Raw genomic sequence first — 12,126 nt, 5'->3', positions numbered from 1 at the left:
ACACCGATATATAAGGACTTTGAGAATGTATTGAGTTTTCCAAGTCCAAATAAATGAAGTTGAGCTCTGGTCAGGTTTGCACATCCAGATCTCAAGTAAAACATTGAAACAGGAACAGGCCATTCCACTTCTAGAGCCTATTTCACCACTTGATGAGATTATGGCTGATTTGTGGCCTAACTCCATCTTCCTGCTTTTGACCCATATCCCTTAATACCTTTGCTTAATAAAAAGAAACTATCTCAGATTTAAAATTAGCAACTCATCCAGCATCTACTGCCATTTGTGGAAGAGAGTTCTAAGCATCTCCAAACCTTTGTGTGCAGGAGCATTTCCTAACACTTCTCCTGAATGGCCTGACCCTCATTCTGGACTCCGGTCTAGAATCCCCAACTAGTGGAAAAAATTATCTTTATCTACCCTGTCTTTCCCTTCAATCAGATCACTCCTTATGCTTCTAAATTGTAGAGAAAACAGGCCTGATTTGTATAATCTCTCCCTATAACTCCTGAATGCTGTTGCCATTCTTGTGAACCTATGTTGTACTCCTTCCTAGGCCAATGTATCTGTCCTAAAGTGTGGCATCCAGATCTGCTCACATTACTGTGTTCACATGCACCATGTGTGAATGTTGGTAAATTTCAAGACAAGGTGAAGTTGACAATTGCATTGGCAAAAGGTGGCTGATTGTATTGATCCTAGTCTCTCTAGTTTCTTTGGATTTCATGTTGAATGTCGAGAATTTTAGCTTCATTTTCAGACATTGTTTATTCATAAAGGCTTAAAAAATTGCCTGCCTTTCTGTGGAAACACACAATCTTCAGTATCAAATATAAACCATTGCTAATCTCTTCATCACTAATATTTGATGAAGTGAGCAACTTTGGAAGCTACAAAACAGCTCATCATGTTGTAACCCAAAAGTCCCTGAGCAATCATATTACAGCTCAGTAAATGCACCATTTCTCTGTTCCATTCAGGCTAATCCAATGTATTTTGTGCATAAATCCCATTAGCATTAGGGTATTTGAGGCAGATGAATTACTAAAAGATTGGACCTGTGCAGTGCGGTATTCCTGATCTCATACTGTAGAGATCTGCTCTGTTTTATTGTCAGACATGTAATGTCCTGAATAATTGAAAGGTGATGCTGGTCAAAAGCGGATCATCAATCCCTTGTGAGTTCTGACATTTCAAAATTACAGGCCACACAGTGGGAAAGGTGACATTGGGAAGTGATATATCCACAAAGAAGGCAAAGACCATTTGTACAGAAGCCATATTCCATTTACATGACTCATTTATCTATCTGAAATATTGACAGATTCCTCCAATACTAAAACAACCTGCGCTGTTTTCAAATGCCAGGTTTTCCATCGCCACCTTAACTTGTCCTGTTTTTTTTTAACTATGAGACTCTCTGGTTCAGGCAGACATGAGCACGGGAGCCTTAGCCTTTGTAATCGTCAAATAGAATTGAGATTTTTCTCCACCCCTCTGGGTGAAAGTGAGACTGTAGGGCAGAGGAGTTAAGTGAACATGGCATCATGGTGCAGGAAGAAAGACAAGAGAGGGAAGCTGAAAGAAATGTGGTGGTGGTAGGGAACAGAGTAGTGAGGGGGAATTGACACTGACAAAGTGTCAACTTAAAGCTTTAGCGAAGATCAGTATCTCGGGTTGTGGGTGAGCTTTTTGACTTGCTCGCTGAGCTGGCTTGTTTTTGTTCAGACATTTTATCACCATGCTATGTGACATCATCAGTGGAGCCTCCAATGAAGCGACGTTATCTTATTCCGCTTGGAACTTATACTGTCTGGTCTGTTCCAGTGAGCTGTGTCATTTCTGGTTTTGGTCTGTATGGGTTTGTATATGGGGTGCAATTCTATCTGTTTGTTGATAGTATTACGGGTGGAGAACCATGCTTCTTGGAATTCCCATGCATGTCAATGTTTGGCTTGGGCTACAATGGGGCTACTATACTATAGCTTAAGCCAAACATAGACACATAAGGAAATTCCTAGAGGCATGGTTCTCCACCTGTAATGCAATCAACAAACAGATAGAATTGCGTCCATATACAAACCCATACAGATCAAAACTGGAAATGACAGTACTCACCATAATGGACCGGACAGTGTAAATTCCAAGCAGAGTAGAATAACATCGCTTCATCGGACGCTCCGCTGATGATGTCACCTAGCACAGTGACAAAATGTCTGAACAAAAACAAGCCAGCTCGGCTAGCAAGTCAACAACCTCACCCACAACCCGAGATACAGATCTTCGCTAAAACTTTAAGTTGACACTGATCTCTGCAATAAAGAGGGTGAGTCCAGGTGGCATCGTTTTCAGCCAATGCCAGGGTTCAGGGTTTCTGCTCTGGGCTGAGGAAGAACTTTCAGTGGGAGGGGAAGGATCTAGTCATTATAGCCCACACCGATCTCAATGACATTGGAAGAGCTGACAAAGTGTGTAAGGCTAAAGACTAAATTTACAAGAACCTTAAAGATAATAATCTCTGGATCATTAACTGAATGATATGCAAAGAGAGAAATTAGACTTGAGACATGAACACATTATTTAAAGGATGGATTGGGAGTAGTCGGTTCTAGATCGTGGGGAAAGGCCATGGAATCTGTACCATTGGAAAGGTCCACACGTGAATGATGCTGGGACTGGTGTTCCAGTGAGCAACATAACTAAGTGAGTTGAGAGGGTGAGGGATCATGCAGAGGTCAATGTAACAAATCAAGGGGTAGACTCAAGGTTGCAGAAGGAAATGTTAATATGGGAAATTAAGGTCAGACAGTGGCAGGAAGAGACTGAACAAAAACTCCTAAGAAAAACATACACACCCGCACACAAGTCTATGGGGTGAATCTGTATTTGCAGATACATTCCATTTTGTTCAAAAAACACACAATTTATGGTCAGTCAGTCAGCCAATGTGGCGTTTTATAAATTCCTACTTTAGAAAAAAGCCAGTCTGATTTCAAACCAACACACAAATAGATTTTAAACAAGGCCTCACACCTAACATTCATTATGTTAGGTGTGAGGCCTAAAATATTCTTTACACTGATAAAACTTTTAGCTCGCTCAGGGCAGTGACCTGAAAGAAATTTGGAGATTTATATGTACATGTTAATCAATTAAAACTTTCTAACTGATTAAAGATTTAACAGTATCTTAGATTTGTTTAATGCGATCTCATCAGTGGTGTGACCCTTTGATATTTTACTTAAAAATTCTGTGTTCTGTGTGCTTCTTTCTCACTTCAACTGATGAAGGCACTACGCTCCGAAAGCCTGGGATTTGAAATAAACCTGTCGGACTGTAATCTGGTATCATGTGATTTCTGACTTTGTGCGCTCCAGTCCAACACTGGCACCTCCACATTAAGAAAACACTGACAGTCAAAACTAGGCATTTCAAAAAGGCAAATACTTCCAGGAAACTTCAGGTTGAAGAAGTGTCTGACCTGTATCTGATTCCACTGAGAAGTAAGGCTGCCCTTGTAAGATACTGTATGCCACCCTGGCACTGTACCCATAGGTAGGGTCATCAGCATCAGTAGCTATCACTTGAATTACAGAGGTACCTGGAACATACACAAATAAATTATATCAGTTCAGCATTATCGTCAGTACAAAGTTTTTCCAAATTTCAAGTATTTTGACTTGTGTTTGGTAATAGTGAGTCTTTTTTCTCAACGTACCGGAGAGTGTCTACATCAGGGCATCTCAAACATTTTCACCACTGTGACCCCACTTTAAGGCTTGAAAATTATTATGACTATTCAGCGAAAAAAAAATGCCAATGGTTTCTATGCACATTCTCCATGCCAATACTTCCAACTGAGTCGACTTCCCAACTAAACAGCACCGTTTTCCCACGCGGTACAAATTATTGGTGCCTTTGAAATTTGGCATTCTTGCATAGCACCTGGTGAGAGTAAAGCTTTCCCAGGATACCTTGTTTTCAATGTTATTGATGCAACACATTGTCAAAAGACACACAAAGTCAAATTTTTTCATTTTGCACTTGTTAGGCATGCAAGAAACTTGGACAAGGAATACTAGTTTATACAGCAGAAGAGGCTACTGATCTGTTGGGTTGTGGTTGACATGAAGATGTTTCAGGAGCTATTAAGTGTCAATCTTAGCTGAAAAATAATTCAGATCAGGCTGTAGATTCAGTTTGTTCTTTGTGGTGTCATAGGATATACAACAAGAATTAATAACCTCTGTGAATTTTGCTCAATGAAAAGATGTGAAGCCTGGGTGAATGTCTTTTGTCTCCATGAGTTTTAGCACCTGTGTGATTCAGGGATAAGGGCCATATATCTCAAAGTCTGATAGACTCTATTGAACAATATCTCCTTTGGATATTCACGGTGAGCAACATGCCAATGGTATTTATCTGGCTTGTGCTTGTAAACCACAGAATGCCATATACAACATTAGGGGGTCATACTGCTATCTGACAGCATTTACTAAACAATCCTGAGTGTATTAAGAATTAGACAGAAACAGATTGAGATTATCCTTCAGGTTCACAGTGTAATATACCTGTGTATGCTAGAAGCTCCAAATATTATGAATATGAGAACACAGGACCCTGTTCTATGTGCATTAATATTGTTATTTCTTGATTCTTTAAAAAGGTTACCACACTAATATAGCCATATGGAAAACTTAAGTGCCATTTAACCCATTGTGTCCATACTAGCTAAGAAAAAGTGACCCAGCTTCTTACCACTTTGCACATCTTTGCCTCTTGTAGGTACAGTAAGTCAAGTATCAATCGAGCTTTTATTTTAGTTGAGCGCTCCTGCTTCAATCGCAAAATTTCAGAATGATTACTGTAAAGATGGAGGCCATTCAACCCATCAAAATGCATAAACACATTAAATTGCATCATTACCTGGTACCAATCTCTGGCTTTCCGCCCCATATCCTTGCAAATGATTTTTATCCAAATAATCATCCCATACCTGTAAGGTTGCCTCCAATGAACTTGCCCCCATCACATTTCCAGGCAGCGCATGCCACACACTAACTGCTCGCTGTGTGAAAGAGGTTTTTCTCTTCACTTCACTCTCGCTTCTTTTGCAGATTGTTTTAAACATGCGTCCTCTCATTCTTGTTCATTTTACAAGTGGAAACAGTTTCTTCCTATCCAGCCTACACATGATTTAAAAATAATTGTTTCTGGGGATTTCCTTCACTGTCCATGTTGCCAGGTTCCTGACTCAGAGATGGGGTTTTCATTGACTGTTGAATCAGTTCTGTTGAATCATTGTAAACAGATGAAGAGGTATCACATCACAACTTCAGAATTTTCACACGTACGGAAGGTGATGCTGGTCTTCAGCAGGAACACAAAGTGGGTGATAGTGACTCACATCCCATTGGCTCCGCTGGGTAAAGGACATCAGATGAGGCGCTATTTCTGCAAATCAGTCTCCACATGAAGTAAATAGATTCATGCACAGAAATCAGGCAAGCAGGTCGCAGACAAATCTGCACAAGCTTATCTTTAACGACAGCAGAAGGCTCACCAAGTCTTTGACATTTGCAATTTCCTACTCCAGCAGTCAACGTGAAGGACTGCTTTAACAAATGTCTGTAGCATGCTCTACAGCTCTCTTTCGCTTTCCAAATTCAGTGCCACTCTGAGCCACTCTGGTTGCTGTGCTTTCTATGATTCAGGTCTACCTCTCTCCCTCTCTCTCTAGACCTCCCTATATTTCAGGCTAATGCTTTTCTGTGTCCGATTAGCCTTTTGATCTCTTTGGAGAACACATGGCTTGACTTTTTCTCTAAATGGTCCACAGATGGCCGGGGGTGCGGGGGAGGGGAGGTGGGGGTGCTGTTGTGTGGCGGTGCTGTGTATTCATGATAGTGTTCCTCACATTTCCAGGTCATTTCTTCTGAACTCCACCTATTAGTTCGCTGGTGACACCACCATTGTAGGCTGGATCTCAGCGACAAGACAGAATACAGGGAAGAGATAGAGTGCTTGGTGACAAGGTGTAAGGATAACAATCTCTCCCTCAATGTCAGCACAATGAAAGAGCTGGTCATTGACTTCAGGAAGTGAAGTGCAGGACACGCCCCTATCTGCACCAATGGTGCGGAGGTAGAGATGGTCAAAACCATCAAGTTTCTCGGAGTGATAATCATCAACAATCTGTCCTGGACCACACAAGCTGAAGTAGCAGTCTAGAAAGCACTGCAAGGCCTCGTCTTCCTCAGGAGGCTAAGGAAATTTGGCATGCCCATTAAGACGCTTACCAATTTTTATAAATGCACCATAGAAAAAATTCTATCTGGATGCATCACAGCTTGTTATGGAAACTGCTCACCCAGGACCTTAAGAAACTACAGAGAGTTATGAAAACAGCCCAGACCATCTCGGAAACCAGCCTTCCATCCATTTACTCCATCTATGTTTCCTGCTGCCCCAGAAAGGCAGTGAATGTAATCAAAGACCCCTCCCACCCCGGGCATAATCTCTTTCAAATATTTTTAATTGGACAGAAGATACAAAAGCTTCAACGCACGAGCCAGCAGGTCCAAGAACAGCTTCTCCTCTGCTGTTATTAGACTGCTGAATGGACCTCTCAAATTTCAAACTGAACATTGATCTTGCTCTTTGTGCACCTTCTCTGCAGCCATAACATTGTATTCCTGGTTCTGTTGTATTACCCTAATGCACTTTGTAAGTTATGATCTGCCTGTACTGCACGCAAAATAAAACTTTTCACTGTACCTAGGTACATACGACAATAATAAATCAAATCAAATCAACTATACAGGGTGTGGCACCACTTATGTCTGCACCGACGGTAGATTTTCCTCGGTTAATCTGCACACTTGGCTAATTCTGACAATACTGGGAACTCGACGCAAAAATAACTGCATATAAGCTAAGCATATAAGTTGACTTGGCCTCCCAAAAGATCTTGATATTTCCTTCTCAACAGTTAACACTTTTAATATCCTGCAAGAGGTTGATAGCTTAACAAAGACCATAAATTTGTGTCTGACATTATAATGCTGTATATTGTTTGCTGAGACAGTTTCATTGATATTTTGATAGGAAAGGCTTGAGGATGCATTTGTATTCATTCATGCAGTGTGGATGCTGCTGACAAGGCTACAATGAAAGCCTTTGCTCGTGAAGTGGTGGTGTGCCTACTTCTTCTTAAACTGCTACAGATACACACACAGTGTTGTTAGGATGATGGCTATATTGTTAGATACAGTTCCTTTATCAAAGCTTGAAAATGTGCAGATACGATATAGAAGTTAGGCACCAAAGCAATAAGAAGCAACTTCCGTCAAAGTTTTCTTAAACTTTGACAAAAAGTCAAATCAATGACTTCAAGCGTGTTCTTTTAGCTTCAGGTCAGACACTGTCAGGGAGGAGTTTCAAGGGATTTGATAACCCAGTGGTGAGTCAATAGTAACAATAGTTTGATATCAGGATAGCGTGTGAGCTGGGGGGACACATGATGTTAGTGGTGTTCCCGTGTATCAGCTGCCCTTGTCCTTCTAAGTGGTAGAGACTGTAAAATCGGAAGGTGCTGTTGAAGGAGCCTTGGCACATCGCTGCAGTGAAACTTGTAGATAGTGCACATGGCTGCAACTGTGCAGCGGTGATGGACAGATTGGATGAATGTGGATGTGATGTCAATCAAGTGGGCTAATTAGGCCTGGATGGTTTTGAGCTTCTTGAGTGTTGCTGGAGCTATATCCATCCGGGCAAATGGGGAGTATTCCATCACATTCCTGACTTGTGCCTTGCAGATGGTGGACAGGTTTTGGGGAGTCAGGAGGTGAGTGATTCACCACAGAATTCACAAACTCTGACCTGTCATTGTAGCCACAGTGTTTTGATTAATTTCATTTCTGACAAACAAGCTGTTGATATCATTACTAATACACTGACACTTTGTAAGTAGAGTAAAACGTGACAGCTTGACCATGTGCAACATAAAATTATTTCCAAAGTGTAAATTTCTTGCAGCAACTGACATCCTGCCTGATGTTTTAGCTCAGATGCCTTCTTTCTCTGTAATGTTTTAAATACCACATCAAGAATACACGGTGGCTCGATGGTTAGCACTGCTACCTCCTAATGCCAGGGACCTGGGTTCAATTCCACCTGAGGGTGGCTGTCTGTGTGGAATTGGCATTTTCTCCCTGTCTCTGTATGAGTTTCGTCCCACAGTCCAATGATGTGCAGGCTAGATGGGTTGACTGTACTAAATTGCCCAAAGTGTTCAGGGATGTGTAGATTAAGGGGATGGGTCAGTGTGGATTTGTTGGGCTGAAGGGCCTGTTTCCACACTGTGGGGATTCTATGAATTCACTTTGTAATTTTCTTTCTCCAAGTAAACTATGCCTTTCAATTATTAACCAGCATTAAACAATTTAAACTTTACATTAGAAAAACTCTTCAACCCAGAGAGTGGTAGATTATGGAACAGCCTATAGCAGGGAGTGAAAGAGATAAAAATCATTGATGTATTTTTTCTAGCACAGATTCTTCATATATGCTCAGGCTATAAGTCTGTGTTTCCTGAAAAAATGTTTATTGACAATATATAAAAGATGATAAAGTTATAGGTTCCAATTTTCTAGCAGAGTCCTAACATGTGGCTATTGAAGTCATAGTTATAGCATAGCTTGTCTCATCTATATATTACAAATACTTAAACCTTATCTCCACATGTTTATTGGGAAGCTAAACTGCACAGGGACAAGTAGGAGTCGAGGATTACCACAAGATATAGATGAGGAGTTTTGGGAGGAGGCACAAATGGAGCATTAACATTGGCACCGGTTGTTTGGGTCAAATGGCCCGTTTGGGAAGAATGGCCTGCATCCTGTCCAAAATCAAGACAAACAACATCTATTCCTTTCGCTGCACTGCCAGGAATGCAGAGACAGAGACAAGAATGAAGAAACTGCAGAGATCATACCTATGGAAAAAAGTGTGAGACACTATAATCATCATTTCCATAACTTCTTTAATAGCCTCAGGACAGCTCAACCACATCTTGATGGAAATTCGATGGGTAGCTATTGGATAATGTTGGATGCACACAGCTCCCACAAACAGAAATCTGACAACTTATTGGGAGAGTCATTACCATGCAGAATGGATCAGCTAGATGTTATAACTAACTGCTACCTATCAAGATTTATTTAAAACTTAACCAGTCGGAATCCATTTACCAACCAATCAGCCTTGTCATTTCATACAATGTACGTTTTGTATGTACTTAGGTATTTCTTGTGAATTGCTACAAAGAGTGCAAGATGAAAAGCCAATCTGAAACTTATCATGTACCGTTCATATGTTCGCAAGTCAATGTGAATTCAGAGATGCCCTTCCTTCATGGGAGAGTCTAGGACCAAAGGGCACAGTCTCAGTGCAGAGGGGCACCAATTTAAGACTGAGATGAGGAGGAATTTCTTCTCTCAAAGGGTTGAATCTTTGGAACTCCTTTCCGCAAGTAACAAGTCGGACAGAGTCCTTATGCACATTTAAGGCTGGGACAGAGAGATTCTTGATCAGCCAGGGAATCAAGGGTTATGGGGGAAAGGCAGGAAGGTGGATGTGAGGAATATCAAAATAGCCATGATCCTATTGAGGGCAGAGCAGGCTCAAGGGGCTGAATGGCTTACACCTGTTCCTATTTCAGATGGTTTTATGGTCTTAAAGTTTTATGCAACTGACTGTGATCCAGTGTGCAGCAGTAAGAAGTGAATGCAGAAAAAGAATTTCAGTCAAAAAGAACAGAATGAGACACATGTGACCAGTCAGTTCGAAGCTATGAGCTGGAGTGCCAACATGAGCTGACTAAGCCACCGCCTACATTAATTATTATTCTTTCTAACTTATTGTAATAATAAAATAATGTTGTGAAAACAGACATATACCTAGAGTGATCATGTGGCTAAGCAATGCTGAAAGACCCTTTAGAATGCACTGTATAAGATTGTAACTCACATAAACCTTGCAAGAGAAGTTAAATTGAACACGCCTTACGCCTGAGATTCTGAAAGACTTCGTAAAAAACAGCATTTCTTTCTGTAAACCTCCTTCTCCCTGACGTAGCACACACCTTTGCAAAAGGTTGCTCACTGTTCCGACCAATCTCCTGCTGATGCTCCTCCTTCCTTTGACCGCTTTCGGGATCTTTCTGACTGAAAAGTGGTTGCATGAAGGCACTACTAGAGGGCAGGAATACATGCTTTTGTAATGCCTCTACTGTCAAATAGTCTGCCTATTCCTGAAGGCAGCTCACAGTGGCAGAGTGCAGAATTGGAAGCGAGTTCACGGAGTGACACTCGGTAGTAACTTGCAGTGGAACCGCAGTGTCCTAAATATTGCAAAATGTACCCTTTATCTCAGTGACATGCCATCAATTCAGAGCTGGTTCTCTGCTGAAACCCCATTGATAACTCAAGCTAAATAGCCTTTCATTCCGCTTGACAGGCCTTATAACTGAAAAGCACATGATTTATAACACATAATCGCGCCCTATGTTGTTTCGTTTTTTGCTTACTTTGTTGATTTGTGCAATTTGATGTTAATAAATGAGGACCAGAGTACTAATGCTCACCATTGTCAAGCTGAAGGTTGATTTTTCTAATATAAGTAGTATAGTTTCTCTGTTCTGCCTCGGCAGAGATGATAAATGCACTCTCACACTAGCAAGACCTAGAACATTCAAAGCTGAAGCTGACGAGCAGTCACATCAATAGCAAATGGAATCTGAATCCCAGCACGAACATTCTAAGACAGTGGACTGCAAATCAACAGCAAGACAACAAAATAAAGAGGTTTGAGGTCCATTTATATTAGCTGAAACTCGCTCATACCTGGCACAATGTTACATTACCTTGGGATCTGGTTGTACCAATGTATTCTGTAGGTATGTGAACAACCGCTCTTAGGTTTTGTACTGTCATATCACAGGTCTTTGTTTAATGCGATTAAGTGCTTCAAGGTTCATTATATGGGATGATTGTGCGCTTAAATTGTGAAAATAAAAAGTGTCATTGGCCCAAATCAGTGACCCTGGGCTGGGAGGTCACAAGGCATCATGGCCTCCAATAGCCTTGGGCCTTCCGAAAAAGTCTGTCTAGAGCCCGCTCACCTACAGCCCGGCTGGGGCCCAGCCACTTTATACTCAATGGTGGGGGGCATGGGGCTTAATGGTTCAAGATAGGGCATCCCCTCCTGCTGCTCAGGCAACAAGGCTCAGGGCCCAAGCCTTTGGCTGCTGCTGGTCAGACTTTCCGGCCAGCGATTGTCTGATCAAGCGGTGGCTGCAGCTGGTACTTCAGGCCATTTCTTCAAAGAAGTGGATGTCACAGAAGGTTGTGGTGAGCTGCCTTCTTCAACTGCTGCCATGTGTTGTAAGTGGACCCAGAATGCCATTAAAGAGGGAATTCCACGTTTTAGCCCAAGTGACAGTGAAGGATAGTGATATATTCCCACATCAAGATGGTAAGCAGCTTGAAGGGGAACTTGCAAATAGTGGTGTTCCCATGTATCAGCTGCCCCTTGTCCTTCGAGATGGAAATAGTCTTGGGTTTGGAAGGTGCTGTGTAAGATGCTCCAGATGTTTCATGTCTGACCTCGAACAGCCACAACAATTTTCCTTTATGCCAGGTACAATTCCAGCCAGTGAAGGGTGTTTTCCCCTGATGTCCATTGACTCCACTTTAGCTGGCGCTACTTGATACCACATTTGGTCAAATGTGGCCTTGATGTTAATAGCAGTTGATGCTGACGGTCTGTAAGATACTTGTTTAGGGCCCAGCCAGAATAACATGCGCAGTTGTGGGCATCACACAGTTGGAATGATTGAACATGTTAGAGAGAGTGCAGAAAGTTTTGCAAGGATGGTTCAACGAATGAAACACCTCAACTGTGAGGCTATGTTGGAGACAACAGGACTGTTCTCCTTGTAAAGCAGAAGGCTTGAAAAGATCAGACGAGATTAGAAGTTTGCAAAACCTTGAGGGCTCCTTCCAGAGGGTATGAAGAGAAACTGCTCCCGATTGTTAAATAATCAAGAACGAGAGGGCACAAGTT

The 12,126-nt window shown here is 41.7% G+C and overlaps 1 protein-coding gene across 8 annotated transcripts in view; it reads right to left on the bottom strand.

The window, feature by feature from the left end:
- Positions 1-12,126, bottom strand: part of LOC125463699 (cadherin-6-like) — a 192,978-nt gene that overhangs the window by 82,823 nt on the left and 98,029 nt on the right. For 7 of the 8 annotated variants that reach the window (XM_048555323.2, XM_048555297.2, XM_048555292.2 and 4 more), the window contains one exon: positions 3,482-3,601. The exons of the other annotated variant lie outside the window; for it this stretch is intronic. In XM_048555323.2, the coding sequence (XP_048411280.2) occupies positions 3,482-3,601 (120 nt within the window). The remainder of the gene's footprint in view (positions 1-3,481; positions 3,602-12,126) is intronic. 8 annotated transcript variants of the gene reach the window in all.

Source organism: Stegostoma tigrinum, chromosome 2 (assembly GCF_030684315.1).
Source record: "Stegostoma tigrinum isolate sSteTig4 chromosome 2, sSteTig4.hap1, whole genome shotgun sequence".
Lineage (NCBI taxonomy): Eukaryota > Metazoa > Chordata > Chondrichthyes > Orectolobiformes > Stegostomatidae > Stegostoma > Stegostoma tigrinum.
This window is presented reverse-complemented; position numbering and strand designations above follow the sequence as displayed.